At 45.0% G+C, this 23001-nt stretch overlaps 1 protein-coding gene across 2 annotated transcripts; it reads left to right on the top strand.

Annotated features, from left to right (window-relative positions):
- The first annotated feature begins 747 nt into the window (after nucleotides 1-747).
- A1CF (APOBEC1 complementation factor) lies at nucleotides 748-22921 on the top strand. 2 transcript variants are annotated; one of them, XM_064716644.1, is made up of 11 exons: nucleotides 748-846; nucleotides 3228-3362; nucleotides 3559-3689; nucleotides 4853-5091; nucleotides 9703-9867; nucleotides 12902-12999; nucleotides 14279-14549; nucleotides 16336-16544; nucleotides 18569-18705; nucleotides 20269-20402; nucleotides 22770-22921. In XM_064716644.1, exons 1-11 carry the CDS (start codon nucleotides 748-750, stop codon nucleotides 22919-22921), a joined length of 1770 nt encoding a protein of 589 aa, XP_064572714.1. The 2 variants fall into 2 exon arrangements, with proteins under 2 accessions (XP_064572714.1, XP_064572715.1); XM_064716645.1 differs by having other exon boundaries at nucleotides 16360-16544.
- Nucleotides 22922-23001: the final 80 nt, after the last annotated feature.

Consider the following 23001-nt stretch of genomic DNA (forward strand, 5'->3'; position numbering starts at 1 on the left):
TGGAGCACATAAAAAGATTTTGGACAAGCTCAAAGCTCAGCATTCAGGAAAATCAGGGAATCACCAGTAGTGAATCCATGTTGTAAATGTCCCTTTCCCAGGGTGTAGCCCAAGCCAGATTCAGATTTCAGCTTTATGATGTTTTCAGCCCAAACCCAACCCAAACCAAAAAATCTTGAAGCAGCCATGACCTAAAACTGCCGCTCTGAATTAAAATGCCTGAACCCAAGTTTGCTCCAGCCCTGAGCTGAGCTAAGATCCGAAGTTCTCCTGGGTTCTTTATTTTCAAAAATAAGAATAGGTGGAATCTGGGGCTAGGTCCTGTTTCCCATGGAGTGCTGGATATGGCTGGTACAAGGTTGCCTTCCCAGTATAAGCACCATGCGAGGCCTGAAGGACTCATTGCTGTGTACTCAGTGCAGGATTAGGCATTTGCATATTTTTTCCTCCTGAGAAAACACCAAAAAGCTGCAAATTCTCTCTGCATCTCCCCAGGATCTGGCTGTGGGTTTAAATGCTATTTATTTCCATTCAGCAAGGGGGACATTTCTGCTTTTTCCATGGTCTCTGCTGTTCTGTTTTGGTTTTGTCTCCAAAATAACTGATTTATGAAGAGCGACCCTGTAAACTTTCTCAGGAGGGGTGGACTTTCTCCTCCCAGCCGTATTAATTGATTTAATTTATCTCAAATTTGATTGCAGTGAGCACCCCTAATTAACGTGATTTTTTGCTGATAATCACTCCCAAATGGAATCAAATCACAAATCCGGGGATGGATTGACCGGCACACAGAAAGAAGCCGCCCTCCGTGCGTTAATTCAGCGAACGGGATATAATTTGATCCAGGTAGGAATCCACGGTCCCATCCTCTTGTGCTTCATCCTGAAGCTTCACTGGGGGTGTGAGCAGCCAATCCATGCTCCTGAATCACTCCTTGCTCGTTCCTTTTTGCTCTGTTTCTCTCTCACATCCGTGCTGACCATCACTGTGCTGTCTTTCACGAAGCAGGGTCGTATTCCTCAAGGAATTCCTTGCTTTATGGGAAATTACAATGAAGGTGGGGGTAGGATAAGCATGAGCACTGCTAGATGTTGGAAAAGGTCAGGATTGGTGTCTCAAAACCAGAGAAAACCCACAGAGCAAAGTTTTAGAGGAGGGATGAGGTGGGAAGTCCAGCACGTCACCTTTTGTGCAGATCCTTGCACAGGTACATGGGAGGCAGGTGCCTCACCTGCTCCAAGGTTTGCTCCCAGTTTAGGCTCCGAGGTCTCCAAGATCCAAACCTCCCATGGTTAGGGCAGGTGGAGCCTGGGCATGACCTCCAAACCCACCTGAGAAAGCCTTTCTTGGCTGCCATGACCAAAACAAGCTCAGCCTTGGAAAGCACTGGGCACTGCCATGACCAGCCTTGCATCCTGGAAGAAGGAACTGGAAACTGGATTTTAGGCAGGTGGAGGCCATGAACCTTCCCTTGTTTTGCATGGCACTAGAGGGCACAACAGCCCCAGGCACAACCTGAGATTCCTGGGAAAAAGCACATTCCAGGACCAGGCCAGCAGCTGTGTTTGATGCCCTTTCTGCTGTGCCTGACCCATAAGATAAGGGACTTCTCTTTGTCTTAGATTTTCTGTGGCTTTCTTAGGATCACAGGGGTTGGGAGGTGCCTTAAATTAAAGCCCATCTCATTCCAGCCCCATGCCATGGGCAGGGACACCTCCCACTGGCCCAGGTTAACCCAAGCCCTGTCCACCCTGGCTTTGGAATTATCCTGGGGTTCAGTTTTCCCCACTGTCAATCTGGCAAAGCTCAGATTTCCTAAAGCACGGATTTCAGCTCCCAATCCCCCACACACTTCAACATCTTCTTGCTCTTCTCTCTCCTTTCCTTTCCCATCCCAACCTTGCTATTTTATATTTTTCTCTTTTCCCACCTCTCCTAATTTCCCTGTACCTTAGGGGTTTTTCTTCCAACCTGTCTGTGGATGCAGCCAAACATCTTCTTCCTCAGTGCACACCTGTGTCATTAATTTTTGGGAAGTGGCTGATGTCCACTTTCCCTCCAGGCACCTTGTCAAGAAGTGTTTGTTAAGGTGCTGCCTTCTTGCCACAAACAAAGCCACTGAAAATTTAGAGAAGGGTTTATTTCTTGCTGTGCCCCCTCACACACCAGCTCAGACATAAAATCAAATATCCCCAGGACTCCATCAATGCTGAAAACACTGGAAAAACAGGAATGATAATGGATAATTCAAGGCCTGTTCTAGAAAACTAAAAGGGTTTGTGGTATATTCCTGTTTTTTTGTAAGGATCTCTGTTTGTTTAAGTTCCTCTTAAATCAGCTGTACAAGGCATTTGCTTTCCTGGAATAATCCCAGGATGGGAAGTGACTAAAGAAATGGTCAGGGAGCCAAAAATGGAAAAATTCCTGGAGCCCCATCTCCTCTGGGAGTAGGGAATAAGGAAAGGAAAGGAAAGGAAAGGAAAGGAAAGGAAAGGAAAGGAAAGGAAAGGAAAGGAAAGGAAAGGAAAGGAAAGGAAAGGAAAGGAAAGGAAAGGAAAGGAAAGGAAAGGAAAGGGAAGGAAAGGAAAGGAAAGGAAAGGAAAGGAAAGGAAAGGAAAGGAAAGGAAAGGAAAGGAAAGGAAAGGAAAGGAAAGGAAAGGAAAGGAAAGGAAAGGAAAGGAAAGGAAAGGAAAGGAAAGGAAAGGAAAGGAAAGGAAAGGAAAGGAAAGGAAAGGAAAGGAGTTAAAAATAGGGGAGGAGAATAGGGGAGGAGAACAGAGACACACTCATCTAGCAAAAAGAGAGAAAAAGGGAAATACTGACTGGCCTTCACCTCTTTGAATATTATTTTTGGCCAAGGTTTGCTCTCTGCCAGAAGGACCTCCTGGGTGGGCAGGTGTCATCCTCAGACTGGATGAAAATCCAGACAAGTTATCAATTTTGCAAGTGCTCCATTACCCAGCCCACAACTAACACAAAGCCCACGGAGATTCTCCTGCCAGAGCCAGGAGGATTTCCATTTTCCAGGCAGTTACTGACTGTCTGCACTTGGACTTCCGAAGTATCCCTGCCTTGGCAGCAGGACACTGTGTGATCCCTGCTGAATCCATCAGGAGCTGAAGGGAAGGAGGGTTTCTGCCACAAGGGTCATTCCCAGAGACAGGGTTGGTTTGATCCATGTTTAAAAGTTGATAGCTGAACCTTTCTTTTCTTTTCCTCCACGTCAGGAAAATGGGCAGAGGAAATATGGGGGACCACCACCGGGCTGGGATGGCCCTCCACCAGAGAGGGGCTGTGAGATCTTCATTGGGAAACTGCCCCGAGACCTCTTTGAGGATGAACTCATCCCCCTCTGTGAAAAGGTGAGGCTTGGTGGCAGCTGATCAGTTGCTGATGGTCAGAGCTGCATTTCAGGGCTGAACTGAGCTGATTTAAGACCAGGCTGGGCAGGACTTGGAGCTGTCTGGTCCATGGAAGGTGTCCCTGCCCATGGAACTTTAAAATTCCAGTCTTTTCTAACCACTCCCACCTTGCTGACAAATCTCTCTCACTTGGCAGATTGGCAAAATCTATGAGATGAGGATGATGATGGACTTCAATGGCAACAACAGGGGCTACGCCTTTGTGACCTTCTCCAATAAACAGGAGGCCAAAAATGCAATAAAGACACTCAATAATTATGAAATCAGGTGAGCAAGGCAAAAACACATTCAAAGAAACTTTAAATCATTTGTATCAATCTATTTTGGCATGTAAGGGATATTTTTCCTGGCAGTCCAGAGCAAAGTTATTTAGATCCCTGTGTTTTGAGGGGAAATCTCCTCCTGTCTCCCTGTGCAGTTACTGCTCATTAAAACCAACAGGAAATTTGTTGTTCACAATAAACCCATCAACAACACCAAAATCTATCAGAACATTGGGAAAAAAATGTTCTGCTTTGGATCAAATTAACTTTTCCCTAACCAGTGCTGTTTATTATGTTCCCCTCAGGTTGTTTGTTGTTGATTTATTCTATTCACAGTCTCCCTCGTGACAGATTGTGCAGATATGTTTTGGTAGATGGAGCAATTGCAAAAAATGGTGAAATAGGATGGAAACCAATTGGCAAATAGTGACATTTCCTAATAGAAAGGAACAGAAAAAGCCCTCATGTTTGAGGGAACAAAACACTCAGAAATCAACAACAGATGGGCCCATTAATACGTGTTGGTTGGATTTCAACCTCACTAAATGTTTTTTGCCAGTTCAAAGTGGGATGAGTTGACGCCTTTGCTTAAAAACCTTTTGGGATAAACCATTCTGGCAGTTGTATGGCTTTTTGAATAAAAAAAGTGATGGGCTGTGAACTGCTTTGAGTGGGTCAAGGAGCATGGAGGCCTTGGAGATGTCCTTTGTAGGAGAGGTTGGAAGGTCTTAGGGATCAGGCTTCATCCACCTCCAGCTCCTCCACTTGCTTCCCTGGTTCCAAGGACTCCTCTAAAGAAGTTTTGCACTTCTCCAGGCCTGTAAGAGATACTTTGACCCCAAAGAGGTGAACAAAGGAAATTTTTATTTTGGGGTCTGCACAAAAGTTGGCCCATTGGTGAGTCCTCAAATGGTGCCTCTCCATGAGAAGGGATTTTCTGCCCCCAAAACCTCAGTCATGAGGTGAGTGGGAAGCCACAAACCAACAACACAAGGACCTGGGTTGGGGAGGTGCTGTTGCCTGGTGGCAGCAAAAGGAAGAACCTCAAGTAGGAAAAGCAAAATTTGGCTGTGGTTTCTCCCTCAAATCCTTCATTTCAGCTGAAGAGGGGCTTTGCTTTAACCTTCCCCTCTCCTGGCTCCTGACCAAGCATCTCCCTCGTTCCAGGAACGGGAGGCTCCTGGGCGTGTGTGCCAGCGTGGACAACTGCCGCCTGTTCGTGGGGGGCATCCCCAAAACCAAGAAGAGGGAGGAGATCCTGGCAGAGATGAAGAAGGTCACGGACGGCGTCGTGGACGTCATCGTCTACCCCAGCGCGGCCGATAAAACCAAAAACAGGGGCTTTGCCTTCGTGGAGTACGAGAGCCACCGGGCAGCAGCCATGGCCAGGAGGAAGCTGCTCCCAGGTCAGCAGGGGTGGAGAGGGGTGGATTCACCTCAGGGGTGTGGTGGCAACATCTCCAGGGGGTCCAGGAATCCAAGGAAGTGGACCTGGCTGGGTTTTCTGCCCTCAGAGAGAAGTTTTCTGCTGGAGGCACTCAGAGCAGGAGGTCCCACAAAACACCATGGGATGTGGGAGGGTTCACTGTAGCTCCTGTAGTGCTGGTGATCCATGGTTGTCCTTCAGGAGCTTGGGTTTATTGGAAATCCAGCCAGGTGGATTTAGCTGTATGTGTATCCATGCAGCTCTGCTGTGGGATGTGCTCAGTCCTGTGCTTGTCTTGGGTTGAACATAAAATGGAGACTGATCCATGGTTGTCCTTCAGGAGCTTGGGTTTATTGGAAATCCAGCCAAGTGGATTTGGCTCTGTGTGTGTGTATCCATGCAGCTCTACTTGGTCCTGTGCTTGTCTTGGGTTGAACATAAAATGGAGACTGATCCATGGTTGTCCTTCAGGAGCTTGGGTTTATTGGAAATCCAGCCAGGAAAATGGAGACTGATCCATGGTTGTCCTTCAGGAGCTTGGTTTATTGGAAATCCAGCCAAGTGGATTTGGCTCTGTGTGTGTGTATCCATGCAGCTCTGCTTGGTCCTGTGCTTGTCTTGGGTTGAACATAAAATGGAGACTGATCCATGGTTGTCCTTCAGGAGCTTGGGTTTATTGGAAATCCAGCCAGGAAAATGGAGACTGATCCATGGCTGTCCTTCAGGAGCTTGGGTTTATTGGAAATCCAGCCAGGAGGATTTAGCTGTGTGTGTATCCATGCTTGGTCCTGTGCTTGTCTTGGGTCAAACATAAAATAGAGACTCATCCGTGGCCTCTCAGGGAGTGTTGGGTTTTCCAGCTTTTACAGAGACGGGGTAACTGAGAGGCGTTTTAAAATATTTTATTCCATTGTTAGTATTGATAAAAAGTGCGACATAAGAAATATAAAACTTAACACCATTCCATCAGAAACTAAATTATTTCCTAGTTGCAATACCTTATAAATAGGTATTGCAGGTAGTAAATAGCTAATTTTAGGTAGTAAATAAATAGGTAATTTTTCAACCTATTAACGGTTGCTGCACAATACTGCTAATACTTCTAACACCAATCACCTCTATTTTTACCCCAAATTGTCTTACTACAATACCTCTTTCACAGTTCTAATTCTCTAAAATTTCTAGTATTTTACATATTTTAAAACTTATTACATATTTTAAAACTTGTTTCTAGTTCAGTCTCTCAACAGTATCGTCTCTATTCCATGACCTTTCAAAGTCAACAGACCTTATCTCAGTGTTTGCATACAGACGTACAAAACTGTGTAAACTTTCTATCAAGTTTTTAAAATTCTTTGCAAATCCATTTCTCAAAGGGAGAATCACTCAGGAAAGCATCCAAGAGCAGATTCAGGCTGGAGCATGGACTGGAAGCTGATATTTTGGCAAAAAAAAACTGGAATGAGGAATTGGTTTAGAGTACATCTATGAAATTCAGCACTGGGAGACAGCCAAAGACCATTGTGAAGGAGAGAGAGGCTTAGCAGGTATTAGATGAAGAAGTCACTCAACATGAAGTGCATTTGCAAGGATTTCACCAATTTTCTCTTGCTTTCTTATGCTCCTGCACTGCTTTGTTGAACTCACTGGCTGCTGAAGGCAATCGACAAACCTTGGAGTTTGAGATTTGTTCAGAACCACCTTCTTTCACCTGTTTTATACATTAAATACCCTACATAATTCAATTCTTTTTCTTATTGTGTAAAGAAATGAGCATGATTTTGAGCACTGAATTTTCTTTTCTACTGGGAGATATGTCACACTGACAATTTTGCCTTTTATTCTGCATTTTCTTCTTCAGGTTAAGCATCTCCATGATGGTGGGAGCACATTCTGTGCTCCAGCACAACTTTCCCATGGTTTTTATGAGGAAAAGGAAGGCAGGGGCAGGCAGAGCACTTGCAATCGTGAGCAAAGACAGCCAGACAGATGGAAGGAACTCAGACCCTGAGCAGACATGTGCAATGCGTGAGGGGTTTCCAGCTTAGGGATGTCTCAGTAAACAATTTAGGGAACTCCAAAGGCCTGAGCAGGAGCCAGAGTCTTCTGAAGCCTCAAGCATAAGGCAGGAATTGGAAAAAATTTTCAAGGCAGAGCTGAATGTGTCTCCAGCAGATGTGAGATTGAATATCATTATCAGATGCTTCCTTTAAACTGAACCTCATTGCTTTTTTGAGGGAGCTTTGTAGAGAAAGTGCTCAAAACTTGAGTTTTCATTAAAAAATTTAAATTTTCTCGTGTCTCTGGCTAAGCAAGAGGGTGGAGAAAGACTGATTTTCAGCAAGAGGCACCAAGTTTAGCTCCTTGCTGAAAGTCAACCAGTTCATTATTTCCACCCTTGAAGTGAGAACAGCAACTCAGAAAGGGGCACAGAACAGCCTTGCTCTACAAATCCCAGCTCATTCCCGAGGGATTCCAAGGGAACAGCACCTTCCCATTCACATTTATCATTACTCTTCCAATAAGCCTCCAAATTCTGTCCTCATCCTCTCATTTCACAGCTCCCACTCCCTCTTAAATGGGTTGTCCAAGCAGAGATGCCTTTTTAGAGTGGTTTTGATTTTCTTTGTCCTCTCAGCTGCCAATGTGTGGTTTAGGTCACTCAAACAATCACCAGCAAGTTCTGGGCAAAAGCAGGTTTACTATAAATTTGTGACATGGTTTGATGGCAAGGGTCAATCTATTACTTATTATACAGATGAAGCAGACAAAGAAATATCAGATTAAAACAATTAAAGAAATATCAGACAAAGCAATCAGATTACTCTGATTAATATCAGATTTAAATGATTCATGTGGAGACCAGGGAGGCAAAAAGGTGAGGAGGGAAAAAGTGAAGGATTCCAAGGGATGAGTTCCAACAGAATAAACCCCCTTGCCAATCTCAGCCTCAGACTGGCTCAACAATTTAGGTCTAAATGGTTTATTATTCATAACAATATCTAATCATGGTTTATCATTTGTAGCAATATCTAATCAACACTAGTAGTTCTTAATAAGTTGACCAATTTGACACCTCTAATACAATTCAATAGAATTTTCTGTAAGTGTAACAGAACGATAAATCTGACTTTACCAAAATTTAATGGCAAATCTGAAATGGCAGCCTTGGTAATACACATGCATGCAGACAGACAGAAATTTGGACTTCTGGAAATTCCCTTGGAGTTCAGTGAAAGTCTCACATCATCCTTTGAATCTGGAGCTGAGCCTCAAGCAGTGGGGACACCAACCCAACTGCATCATCAGCATGCAGCAATGTGAATTATTTGCTTTTTTTCTTCCCTGCCCCTCAGCAGCTCAGTCCAGAGTACACAGAGCCCCTGGGTTTATCCTCCACACCCACACCCTGTTTTATGCATCAGGACTTTTTGAGTCTCTCCTTTCTTCTGCTGCAGCTTTCCCCAAACAAATTCAAACACACACAGAGACATCCTTGCTTTTGCTGTTTCATTCCATCCCACTGGGACTCCAGGATCCCTGTTCTGGTATCGAGGGAATGAAACTTTGCTGGCCAAAAAGGGATTTTTATAAGTGCATTGAAATATTTCCCTTTAGGGAGCGCTCCAGGAGATGCAGGCCTAAAGTGAATTATTCCACATTTTCACTTCTTTCAGTTCTAGAGGCTCCAAAGGCATTTGCAGGAGGCCATTCTGAGTGTGACCTTTGGAAAGGCAGAGCTGGGAAGGATTTTTTTGGGTCATGTTTGTAGAATTTGTTTTATGCATCAGGACTTTTTGTGTCCCTCCTTTCTTCTGCTGCAGCATTCCCCAAACAAATTCAAACACACACACACAGATATCCTTGCTTTTGCCGTTTCATTCTATCCCACTGGAACTTCAGGATCCCTGTTCTGGTATCAAGGGAATTAAACTTTGCTGGCCAAAAAGGGATTTTTATAAGTGCATTGAAATATTTCCCTTTAGGGAGTGCTCGAGGAGATGCAGGCCTAAAGTGAATTATTCCACATTTTCACTTCTTTCAGTTCTGGAGGCTCCAAAGGTATTTGCAGGAAGCCATTCTGAGTGTGACCTTTGGAAAGGCAGAGCTGGGAAGGATTTTTTTGGGTCATGTTTGTAGAATTTGTGCATCAGGACTTTTTGAGTCCCTCCTTTCTTCTGCTGCAGCTTTCCCCAAACAAATTCAAACACACACACAGACATCCTTGCTTTTGCTGTTTCATTCCATCCCACTGGAACTTCAGGATCCCTGTTCTGGTATCAAGGGAATTAAACTTTGCTGGCCAAAAAGGGATTTTTATAAGTGCATTGAAATATTTCCCTTTAGGGAGCGCTCGAGGAGATGCAGGCCTAAAGTGAATTATTCCACATTTTCACTTCTTTCAGTTCTGGAGGCTCCAAAGGTATTTGCAGGAGGCCATTCTGAGTGTGACCTTTGGAAAGGCAGAGCTGGGAAGGTTTTTTTGGGTCGTGTTTGTAGAATTTGGCCTGTTCTGCTGTAATATAGAGCATGAGCAGGAGCAAGAGGAAGCAAAGCCCCCCAGCACTGACCATGCCTTGTTCCCTTAAAGGAAGGATCCAGCTGTGGGGACACCCCATTGCCGTGGACTGGGCAGAGCCAGAGGTGGAGGTGGATGAGGACACCATGTCCTCAGTGAAGATCCTCTACGTGAGGAACCTCATGCTCTCCACCACCGAGGAGACCATTGAGAAGGAGTTCAACAGCATCAAGCCAGGTAGGTGCTGTGCCTCCTAAACAAATGGAAATGTTTCTGCCTTCCTAAAATGCCACAAGAGATAAAAATAGCTGGGTTTTTCTCGCTGTGAAATGCCACAAAAATTGTGGTGGGGCTGAAGGCTCCCACCCAAAATGCCATCCCATTAAAGGCTGCTTAATTCCCAGCCACCATGAAGGAGGGTGATTGGAAACTGGAAGGGACCCAAAATGCTGCATGGGGTTGCCCTGTGTCCTCAAAATGCTTTGGAATCATTTAGTCTTTCTAAATAAGAGTTGGTGATGCAGCTGGATGACTTCAGCATTCTTCTGTGGCAAGGCATGGTGATAAAAATAGAGTGATTTAATACAACTCCTTTTTATCTGATCTGTCTAAATTCTGAACTCATTTTCATACATCCCCCCAGTCCTCTTGTAAATTGGTGAATAATTAGTGCTTTCCATTTAATTTAATATTCCTTTGTGGCATATCTTACATGTACTTAGGGTGAGATTTTTCAAAAAAAGCAGGAGAATTAGTTGGGAATTAAAAAAAAAAAAATTAGTTGGGAATAAAAATCCTGCTGGCTTTCAAAGGAGATTTTACTTCTGAGTTGCTCCAGCTTTAGGAAATTCCACCCAAAACCAACAAAGTAAAAATAACCCTTTTCTGCAGCTCTGCAAGCCACACAGTCCATTAGGCATTAGGAACTGATGCTTGGCAATGGGAAATCTCCTTTCATCTCACTCCTCTTAGCTTCCTTCTATTAATTTTTTAAAATACGCTGCAGAGCTTCAGTTTTCTTCCTCTAACTTCTTAATTTCATGCCTTTTTCTGGACTAGGCAGCAATGCAAAGGGATTAATGAGTTTTCCTTGTGTCCTTCCAGCATTTCTGGCTCGTACTTTTAGCCACCATCGAGCTGTTGCAGAACCCATTTTCCTCCTGAGTTAAATTTATGTTCTCCCCCTCTCTGAACTGCTTCCTTCTTTTATTTACCCAGTTTTGCTCCCAAGTTTTGAACAAGCTCACACTCCCCAGAAACACATTTGTGGCCTTTTGACACTTTGGTAACAGTCATCTGCTTTGCTCCTAAGAAGTTTTCCACTATAACAACACAAGTTCTGCATCATCTTTCATCTTCCTTTTATCATCTCAGCATTCACATTGGAATTTTATTATTTTTAAAGGACAGCTTTGATTTTGGTGGCTAAAATCAGGAATGGGTGCATTAGAGCAGCAAAACTTCCAGCTTTGGAGAGAGAAAATGCAGTTTAAGTTACAGAGAGATCAAAAAAAGCAGCAAGGATGTGAAATGATTCATTGCCCTGCCATGGTTCTCTGCCTCACTCATTGAGCCACATTTCAGCACTACTTAGCTGAAATTACCTTGGATCCAGGGCATTAGGAAGCTGTTTTGACATCAACAAATCATGCAATAAAAAATGATCCAGACATTCCAATGACACAGCAATTGTCACATCTCTGAGGGCTCCACAGGCAGCACCAGGAATGCTAAGCTGGGACACAGCACAAGTAGCACCCCTTAAATTTGTGCCAAATTCACAGCCTGATGACTTTTGCAGAGCTGTCTCTTTGAAAAGCCCTGCCCTTGCTCCCTGGGAATCCCAAGGAAATTCCTCCTTGGGTATCACATTGCTTGGCCCAGCAGAGGCAGAAGCAGGGGAGAGCAGAATTTTTGGCTCCAGGGTTGGTGTCCTGGAATGCTCTCCAGCAGGCAGAAGGGGGATATTCAAAACACAGAGAGTTCATTAAAGCTTCCACTTCTAAACAAAGCATCAGCATATAACTCCCATAAATTCAGGCTTGGAAAATCATCCTCTGTCCCAGAAGGACACAAAGTGCTACTTTACCATCCCTGTGTCATTCCAAGACATGCAGCCTGCTTGGGCTGTGGGCTGGGACAGGCTCATTTAGCCCTCTGCAGCTCCTAAGGACTCCCCTGAACACCAAAGAAATTTGTTTCCTCCTGCATTTTTCTAAGTGCATGCTTTTTGTGGCAATATGACATTTCCCTGTGCACCTGTTCAGCTTTAAGAGATAAGAAGCCAACAGAAGAGTTGTTCAGTATCCCTTAGCCATGTATCCAGAGGATATTTCTGGGGGTTTTACAGGAGGCTGGGCTGGCTGATGTTGTGCTTCCCAAGCCACAGGAGCAGAGAAGATGAGGAATTAAAGAAATGGCTGAAGGCTGTGGCCATGGGGAGCAGGACTGGTAGGGTTATTTTGGAGACAGACTCCTCAGTGCAGAGTATGAGTTCCTGGCATCAGAGCAGCTGAGAGGGGAAAGAGAAAACTGTGGGGGATGGACTTAGAAAAGAACAAGAAGTCATTTGCATATGAATTACTTTGGATAAATTGGATGTAAGAAAGATTCAGGCTGGAAGAAAGAGTCTCCAGCCCAAGCCCCATCCTCAGCTGCAGAGCCTGGCTGGAGCCATGTCCAGGTGAATTGGGGCATCCAGGGAAGCCCCACTGCCATGGGAAAAGCTGTTTCCTAGGGAGAGGCTTTTTCTTAGGGAGATACCTGCTGCCCCATCAGCCCCACCCCATCCCAGTGCCCAGGGCTGGCTGTTCATTCTTCCTGAACATCCTGAGCTGGTTGTCAAGGAGAAAAACCTCATTGTTTTATGAAAAAAGCTGCCTCCAATGCACATACAAAATCAGGGAGATGGGGATCACAAGGCAATGTTCCCACAGCTGGTGCGTGGTCAGTCACAGAAGGGAGACACAAGACCAAAGGTAGTGTCCAACAGAATGGTTTGGACAGGAGAAAACCACTCCAATTTAATGGGAATCTTACTGGTGTCTGACCCCAAACCCTTCTAGTTTGCCTTTGAATTGCTACAGCCATTATATATTGATTTTCCTCTGGAATATGCATCCAAAGAGGTGAGGGGGCACTGACCTCTTGTTCTTCCACCCTTGCTCAGCCTTTGCTCTCCAGGGGCTCATAACCTGACAGAACCACTGTTTCAGATCTCTGCTTTCTGACTAACCCCCACTTCCCACTAATATTCCAATGTTTTCCACAGGTGCAGTGGAGAGAGTAAAGAAAATTAGAGACTACGCCTTTGTGCACTTTAATAAAAGAGAACACGCAGTGGAGGCCATGAAAGCCTTGAATGGGAAGGTAAAATCTGCTGTAAATGTTAATTCCTGGAGCTTACAGTGCAGTATATTACACAAAGCCACCTGCTTTATTAGCTCCAAAACCCTCCTGGAGGTGTTATCCCAATTTGCTCTTTGCTGGTAGCTTTTATACTCCTGAATTTGTTTTTCAGCAGCTCTGTTGTACACAAACGATTCATTTTGGCTCCTTGGATTTGTGCTAAGTGTTTGCCCGGCTCTAGCTCACTGCTCAGATGAAAAAAAAAAAAAAACAGGAAAAGCTGAAAGAAGAACTAGGAAAGGAGGGGTGAGGATCCCCCCCTGGCTCACACTCACATCCTTGTTCCAGACTGCCAACAAAAACACTGGCAGGGCAGCGTGTGAATGGCAAAGTGGGACAAACGAGGTCAGCCCAAACATCTGCTCCGAGTTCAGATGCGGATTTGTGAGGAGGCTGCTGAATTTAGCCCTTCTTGCACTGCATGTAATTCACTCTAAAGCCAGAGCTGTTCCCAAAGAGGTGTTAACCCTGCTCCTATTTTTAGTGCCATGCTGTTCTCCACGGGAGCACGTGGAATCTCGCTGCCTTACGAGCTGCTTTGCAGGGAAGTGAAGCCTTTTAAAGGCTTTGCTGAAGGAGCCTCTCCCAGCTCGAGCCAGGGCTGGGCACTCTCAGGTTAAGTGTGAAGGAGATCCAGGGCTTTTTTGGGGTGATTTCCTCCACCTTCCCATCCCATTAGGACATAGGGGCAGCTCCCCCATAGGTTGGATTTCCATCAAGCACTTTTAGCCACTTCCCCTGCTGCCTTAAACAGCTGGAACAGAGGCTAGACAGAGTTAAGGGGAAGGATATTTATATTTAATAAAAGGATATTTATTGCAGGGCCTTCAAAGGCCACACCCTGGCAGTACCAGAGCCATGGCTTTGCTCTGCCCAGATGGCTCCAAGATGGAAGCAAAAGAGCACTTGGTCGCAAGATCTCACATTTTTATAAGTTTTGGTCCATTAGCATATTGGGGCTAATTGTCTAAATACACCCCCAGCCCACAAAGTCCCATCTTTCTTATTTTCTCTGTTCAGTCCACATTGTTTATACTCTTGGGCCTGAGATCCACATCTGGCTGTCCTTGGTCCCCGGCTAGAGAAGACATTGTTGTGTCTGCCAACTCTGTGAAGAGACCTTACCATCCCCTTATATGAAACCCAGACCCACACACCCAAGCAGCACAGAGTCAAAAAGAAAGAAAAAGAAAGCTAAACCCCAAGATATCATTTCCACCCTGTGTTTGTCCCCTCTCAGGTGCTGGATGGCTCCCCCATCGAGGTGACCTTGGCCAAGCCGGTGGACAAGGACAGCTACGTGAGGTACACGCGTGGCACGGGTGGCAGGGCCCCGGTGCTGCAGGGGGACTACACCTACACCCTGGGACACCTGTACGACCCCGCCACCGCCTACCTGGGCGCCCCGGTCTTCTACGCACCGCAGGCCTACGCGGCCATCCCCAACCTGCACTTCCCCGCCGCCAAGGGGCTCGGCGGCAGGAGCATCCTCCGGCCCCCCTCCGTCAGAGGTAATTCCCTCTTGGAGTTTTGGATAAATGAAAACCCCCCCCTTGTGCCCAGTGTCTCCTCCAGGGGTCGGGCTGCTGCTCCCCAGACAGGTGGTGGTGACATTGGCTTTGCCCCAGCTCCTGGATGCTGTTTTCTCTGGTGGAAAACGCAGGGTTTAGGCTCTTGTCTTTCCCAAAGACTGAAAAAAATAACTGTTTTCCTGGAAGGAATTTCTAGGTTGCCCTCAGTCCAGTGTAAATAACTCACAGATCCTCCTGGTTTTGCCCCAGCAGGAAAGACCAAATAAAACACTTTTCCCTTCCCCCTCCCACAGCCAGCCACCACCACCACTATCTTTCCTCTTGTCTGTGATGGTGTTCACAAGGGATTTTGGATGAGGGAAGAGACGACAAACTGACTCCATGTTTCAGAAGGCTTGATTTATTATTTTATGATATATATTATATTAAAACTATACTAAAATAATAGGAGAAAAGATTTCATCAAAAAGCTAGCTAAGAATAGAATAAGAAAGAATAATAACAAAAACTTCTGTCTTAGACAGAGTCCGAGCCAGCTGACTGTGATTGGCCATTAATTATAAACAACTCTATGAGACCAATCACAGATGCACCTGTTGCATTCCACGGCAGCAGATAACCACTGTTTACATTTTGTTCCTGGGGCCTCTCAGCTTCTCAGGAGGAAAAATCCTAAAGAAAGGATTTTCCATAAAAGATGTCTGCGACACTTGTCCTTGAAAGTTGAAGCGAAAATTTTACCAGTCCTGGTGTTTTCTGACCCAAAGCTGTGGAGTTTTCCAAGCAAGTCACATTGCCCTGGTGCAGGGTAGGGAATCAAAAAAGCCATTCTGTGCTCTGGGAGGTGGAGGCTCCCTTTTGGGAGATTGTTAACTTAATAATAATTAACTCAATTCAATCTATGAATAAAAGAGAATATTTCTAAAAACTCTTGGGTGACCCTACCTGGAGCCAAATCAAAACCCCACACTCAGGTACCCCCAAATTAAATGTCAGTGCAGACATGGTTTGGTCAGTGCAGATGTAAGTTTGAGGCTAACAAAGAAATAACTCTGTCATCTGATCTTCCTTCCAAAGATTATGCCTTGTGTCCCCAAGCCAAGTCCCACAGCAGGCTGGGACTCTGTGTGGCACCCTGGTAGGCCTGGCAAGGATCCTGATGGCCAGTTTTTGTCCCTTCAGCAGGGAGGAGACAGGGCAGCAGGAATATCCCTTGTTCCTCAAGTTTTTCCCCACACAGTGAACCACCTTCTCTCAAAGTTGTATTAGGAAAAGAGCAGATGTGATAATTCTCCACCTGTCTCTTGCCTCATGGTCTCCCCAGACTCCCAAATAGGACTCCCTGAGAAAAAATGGAAGTGTAATAGGGTAAAACCAAAGAGGATTTTTGTCCATAGGGATGAAATTGTGTAAGCTGTGAATTCTTCAAGGTGTAATTACACTGGTAGGTAACAAAATATGCCAGCTGTCCCCTCTCTGACTTCCAGCGACAAGGCTGGCTAAAAAGCTGTCCTGAAATCAAGCTGTCCTGACTAGAGATGATGAAAAGTGGGCAGAAAGAAGCAGTTTTTCCCCAAATCCCCTCACCTATCCAAGAAAGGGTGTCAGTGTTGAGCCTGTGTTATCCCACCACCAGAACCTGGGACCTCCTGCCCACCTGCTTCCCAACCCTCCCAGCAAGCGGGGCTAACTTTTCCATTTCAGCGAGAATCAGGGTCCTTTTTCCGGTGATTTGATTCGGTTTAATGCCTTCTTACATTCCTAGAAATTTACATGAATGTACCTGTAGGGGCTGCGGGCGTCCGAGGCCTGGGAGGCCGCGGCTACCTGGCGTTCCCAGGCCTGGGGCGCGGATACCACCTCAAGGGAGACAAGAGGGGAGAGGAGAAGCTCTACGACCTCCTGCCAGGGATGGAGCTCACCCCCATGAACCACGTCACACTAAAGCCCCAAGGGATCAAACTCGCCCCCCAGGTATGTGACCCCAAAAAGAGCGGCCATGTCCCAAGGGGTGTGTTGGGAAAACGGGCCCCTCGTTGGATCTGTACCGCGGCCTGGTAAATAAATCTGTTCTCGTCTCTCAAAATCATTAAAAAATGAGCAGCACCATTGCATCTTGCAATATCCACCTGCCTCACGGAGTTGTGGTTGGAGAAGACCTTTAAGATCACCCCTGAGTGTCAGGGGAGAGTTGTCATAAATGCCTTAATCCAGTTCTGGCTATCGCGCCATAAAAGCACTGCGGGTCAAGGAATTCCCACCCACGATGGGTTTGATACATAAAATTTGTCACCTGGGGCTTCACTAGGGAACAATGCACAAAAAATAGAAAAATAGTGTACATTTTCAAATAATTTATGGCAAAAGAAGTGTTGACATAATCCAGCCTAGCACAGAAACTCTTTGATTTGATTGTGTGTGTCGATGTAGATGGATGAAGAGGGCTGAGGAGAAATCCACAATAAATTCCCTGAGCTTCTGGGTGTCCAGCTCAGACAGTAACTGTTTTATAACCCTTATATTGTGCAGAGAACACAAGAAACCAACTTCACCCTGAATTTTGAAGCATGTCTTTGCCTTTTAACACTCCAATTGCCACAGCATCCAGTTTGCCAAAGTTTATGCAAACATCCTTGTTTTCTCCCAGAAAACTGGACAGTGGGATTTTTACCTCCTGCAAAAGTCCCCTTAGTCTATTTTGTCAGCAAATCACAGAATCACAGAATGGTTTGGGTTGGGAGGGATCTTTAAGCTCACCTAGTACCAACTCGTGCCATGCATAGAGGCACCTTCCACTAGAAATCCCTGGAATGGTTCTGCAGGGCCTTAGGGCAGGTGAAATTCATTTTTATAAAGCCAACATATAAAGGAGTTGGGACAGCAGGGAACTAGTGTTGCCACAGTGAAAAAATGAGCTGTTGTAATTGAGAACTGAACTATGTAATGAAGCATTTTACACTGCAAGACGCTAAACTTCAGCTGGAGATGTAGTGGCAAAATTAAAAGCAGCAGTGAGGTTTAAATTTTTCTTTTTAGTTTTAAATCCATTCAAAAGTAAGCTGTAAATGAGGTAGACCTCAGCAAGACTTCAGGGTGACCTAATTGTGGCCTTCCAGTGCCTGAAGGGGCTGCAAGAAAGATGGAGAGAGACTTTTAAAGGGCTTGGAGTGCCAGGACACAGGGAATGGCTTCCCACTGCCAGGGGGCAGGGATACATGGGATATTGGGAGGAAATTCTTGCCTGTGATGGGGGTGAGGCTCTGCACAGGTTTTTCAGAGAAGCTGTGGTTGCCCCATCCCTGGAAATGCTCAAGGTCAGGTCAGAGCAACCTGGTTTAATGAAAAGTGATCAATCCCAGCTGGGACAGCACACAGGCAGTGGGTTAAAAACCCCTGGAATCCCAAGCCAAAGCAGGAGTGTTTCTGGACAGCAATTCCCAATTACCATGGGACCAGCTGTGCCAAGGCTGAGGGCAACGTGGTTCAGCATTTCAAAAGCTGCAATTGCCTGCTGAAGCCCATGGAATTAATTGGATGGAAACAAAACCTTTTTTTCTTTTTAAAAAGGAGCCTATTTGGACTTCTTGTGCTTGGTAACCCACTAAGCCAGAGGAGATGAATGCAACCCGAGTTTCTTTAGTCCTCTGAAACAGACATCCATGAGACAGAGCTTCTGAGGAGGATTCAAAGCAAACCATACTGAAATAATCTAATCAGCAAAAGGACTCAGATGCCCAAGTGAACAGGGAATAATTTCAGGAATTAAACAGATATTAATGTATAAAGCATTTAGATGAATCTTACACTTCAAGCTGGGTGCAGTATTCTATCTGCCATTTATTTTGGATTTTTTGCTAAGCTTTGAGGAAGCTGCCAGAGCTCCCTGAAAACTCTTTGAGGGAAGACAGCTGCTCAGCCCAGGGGCTGGAGCTAGGCAAGGAGGCTTCTGCACAGCAATTAACCCCAGCACAAATCCCTATTATTTTTTTTCCTTCTAGATCTTAGAGGAAATCTGCCAGAAAAACAACTGGGGACAGCCTGTGTACCAGCTCCATTCTGCCATTGGCCAGGATCAAAGACAGCTCTTCCTCTACAAAATCACCATCCCTGCCCTTGCCAGCCAGAACCCCACCATGTATGTCATTAGTGGAAGGTTTCTGAAGCTTAGGCTTTATTTTTTAAATTCTATTTTACCTAACAGCTGTCCTCCAAGTCCCAAGCACACAGGTCTCCTTTATTAAAAAAATAGGTTTCCTTTTGGAGCAGGTTTCTTTTATTGAAGAAATAGGTTTCCATTTATTCAAAAAATTATTAAATATCTTTTACTATATTTATTGAATCTACATTTATTAAATATTAACTAAATGTTATAATTTTAATTTTTTAATTTTTTAATTTTTTAATTTTAATATTTATTTGAATTTTAAAATCTATATTTATTTTATATAAATTTATCTTTATTAAATAATATATGTTTGTATAATTATATATACATCTATATGTATATATAATTATACATTATATATTAGTATTATATATTGATATATTTATTTGTATTTTATATAAATATATAATTATATATCAATTATATATGCATAGTGTATATACAAATATGTATATATATTAAATATATAATATTATATGTTATATATTTAATATATATACATACTTATATATAATATTATATATTATATATATTATATATATTATAATATTCTATATATATGTATATTAATATACATATATATTAAATATATTTTTAAAGAATACAAGGAGAAAGACATCCACAGAGTATAATTAAGTGCTGTGCTTAGTGCTCTCTGCTGGTGCAAACATCACAGAAAGCCAGACACAATCAGGCAAAAGGGTGCTTTTTTTGTACAAAAAGAAAGCAAACAATAGCCCTTGTGGGGAAATGAGAGGAATTTGAAGGAACATGCTGATATTTCAGCTCCAAGTATGATTGTAAACATTTCTGACCAAAACCACTCTTTGCTGTGTATTGTAAAGAAAAGCCCAGGCTGGGTATTGTAAAGAAAAAACGCAGCAGGGTTATTTGGGGTTATTTTTTGATGGAAAAAGCACAACAACCTCTGCAAGGAGGTTGTGTCCAGGGTCGGTAACCCCAGCGAGGGAGCAGACCACAGGGAGGAGAGCAGCTCTGGTAATGCACCTGCCCAGGGAAGCCACGCTTCCATTTGCTGCGTGGGGTGGTGCCAGCTCTAAGCAGATCAAAAATGAGCCCCAAGAAAAAATATAAAACCTTACCTAGCACCCAAGAAAACAGATTGTCCTATCACCACCCCAAGGCTCCTAAGCAAGGATCCATCCAACATTGTGATCACCTCCAATCGCAAGGAAGTGCAGTGGAAAGATCAGGAGAACATAATAACCCTGAAGAGCCAGATCTTTATACCTTCTCTTGTATTTAAAACTAAGTAATAAAAACATCTGGCAGGAAAGCCCAGAGGAAAGCAAACCCAGATAACTTTGTGCTATCACCATCCCAAGGCTCCTAAGTGAGGATCCATCCAACACTGTGATCACCTCCAATCGCAAGCGAGTGTGGTGGAAAGATCAGGAGAACCTAATAACCCTGTAGAGCCAGATCTTTATACCTTCTTTTCTGATTAAAACTAAGTAATGAAAACATCTGGCTAGGAAAGCAAACCCAGCTAACTTTGTGCTGTGCCCACAGACATCCCTTCACACCGCCCAAGCTCAGCGCCTACATCGACGAGGCCAAGACCTACGCGGCAGAGTACACCCTGCAGACCCTGGGCATCCCTGTGGAGGGGGCAGAGGTGCCTCCTGCAGCACCAGCTTTCCCAGGTATGGGCATGTCTGTACAGCAAAAGGCTCCTGGAATGTCATTTTTCCTGGTGGCTCCTTGTGGGTGTGAGGAATGAAACAGGTTTTGGTCGCTGAGGACTGGCCTGGTTGTGCTCCCCCCATAGTGACTCATGTTGCTTGTGTGTCTGGCATCTTTAGCAGAGAATTCCAGACTGCTTTGGGTTGGAAGGGACCCTAAAGATCACATAATTCCACCCCCTGCAATGACAGAGACCCCTTCCTCTGTCCCAGGGTCCTCCAAACCCTGTCCAGCCTGGCCTTGGACACATCCATGGATCCAGGGGCAGCCACAGCTGCTCTGGGCAGCCTGTGCCAGTTTATTGCCCATAAAGGATTTTATCACAAATTTCTGTGTCCACACCCCAGAGCAATTCAGGTTGTAGGAACTGGGGTGGGGGGCTCTGCTCCAACCCCAATCCCTCAGAGCAATGCCACAGCTGGGATTATGTCCAAGGGGGTCAGAGCAGTGTCCAAGGGCAGAGAACCCCAACATCCAGAGGCCCATCCCAGCTCCACACATCCCCTCCACTCCTCCCAGTTTGTGAAAACCTCCTTCAGTTGGGAGCCCCAGAAGCAACACAGGATGCAAAGCTGTCATCCCCAGTGCCACATCTGGCATGAGTCCCCTCCCTGTCCCTGATGTCACCAGGATGGAGGAGATCCTCCTCCCTGCAAGGCTGATGAATTCATGGGCTCTCCGTCCTCCCCCAGCACCCCCAACCACTTGGGATTTCATCTGCCAAAGAAATGATGCAGCCATGAAAGTTTGGATCCAGTCCCAGCTCCCACACCCCCACAGAAGGTTTTTCTCCCAGTTTGAGAATTTGTAGCTCTTGCAACTGCCCAAAACAGCTTGGAAAATCACGCAAAACACAGGAATTACATTTGCCGTGCTCTCCAGCATGACAGCAGTTCTGATGGAGAGGCAGCACCAGGTGCCAAGCTGCACATGAGGAACCCATTAGTCAGTACTACTGAGTTGTTTGGAGTGTCTCAAGGATGGATTTAAAGAAAAAAAATAAAACATCTATCCGGCTTCCTGCCACAGGAGTCCGCAAAAGCCACAGAAAAATCAATTTGTCTGGGCTTGTGCAGCTTCCGCAGCGTGGAAACCAAATGGGCTCTTTATTGAATCCAGCCCCCACTTACTGCTTAATTAGCATCTCTCCTTTTCTTTCATCCACCCTTATTTATTTGTCTTGGGAGCTTGGCAAATGGACATGCACTAAAGTTGCTGCTTGCAGCACACACCAGGCCTTGGTCAGGGCTCGCTAAAGCTCAGCTCAGGCCATGCCCAGCTCGCAGCTCATTTCTCTCCCTATGGTGGCAGCTGTGCCTTAAGTCCCAGATTTCTCAATTGCTGCTTGAGATGTTGCACCTGGCTTTGCTGGTGCAAAGAAAATACTCTGGAGAGCCACAATATTCAAATTGTAAGGAATTCATTGTGGTTGTTTTCCCCAAAGTGACACCTCCAATGAGGCAATGTGTGCTCCCTGTTGCCCAATATTTCCATTCCCCCACCAAGAGGACCTTGGCTCTGGCTGACCTGGAGTTGATCCCATTGCCCATGTGGTCAGACAGGATCCTGGGAGATGTATTTTGGCAGCAGAGCCTGCTCCAGCAGATCCAATGGATACCCCAGCTCCTCTTCCCAAATTGAGGCTTTGTCTTAATCCCTGATTCTTTTACAACAAAACACTGCGGTCTGCGTGACAAGCTGCTATGCCCTGCCTTCAGAGGAACAAGCCCCAAATGATGAGTTTTCCCAGTGATTCACTCTCAAACAGCAACGCTTACATCTTCCCATGGAAAATCTGGAAGTGTCGAAACCACATTTTCCATTAGAAACCAATGGGAAAAAACCCAAAAAATCCCGTCTGCCAAATATTTCCTCCCTGCCATTGCATTGAGAGGATTTCCCTACCATGGCTGTCCTGAACTGTCTGTATTTTGGTTATGAAGGGATCAGAGCTATATTTTCTTCAAGAATCCTGCCCAATTTTCTCCTCTTTAAAGGGAATTTACTTCAACCCATTTAAGGTTGTATCCTTGCCCTCCTCATGCCATATAGGGCAGACCTGTCCAGAGCACCATTAGAAATAATCAAAACCTGAGGAAAAAATATTCAACAGAGAGTGTTTTTCCAGCACTGAGTTTAACTAATCATGGGTGAGGAAATGCTTTCATTTTCCTATTAATTAATTAATTTACATTATTCCCACTAACAAACTCACTGCTGCCCAAGCCGTTCCCACTTTAAGTCGTCCCATCAAAACCTACCAGGCGATTGTGAGTTTTGGATGGATTTTCATGAATCCACGGGTTTTCCTTCTTTTTTTCCTTCAGGATACACCATTGCTAACGCAGCTGCCACTGTCACAGCCACTCAGCTCAAGCAAGCAGTGACATTGGGACAAGATTTGGCCACCTATGCCACCTATGAAGCCTATCCTGCCTTCGCCGTCGCCGCACGGAGCGACGGCTACGGAGCCTTTTAACCAAATTCCCTTAAACCCAGCACAGGCAGGAAGGCAAAGAAAAGCAATCTCAGTCTGGTAATTCAACACCCTCATGATTT

This window comes from Zonotrichia leucophrys, chromosome 6 (genome assembly GCF_028769735.1).
Source record: "Zonotrichia leucophrys gambelii isolate GWCS_2022_RI chromosome 6, RI_Zleu_2.0, whole genome shotgun sequence".
In the NCBI taxonomy this organism is placed as follows: domain Eukaryota; kingdom Metazoa; phylum Chordata; class Aves; order Passeriformes; family Passerellidae; genus Zonotrichia; species Zonotrichia leucophrys.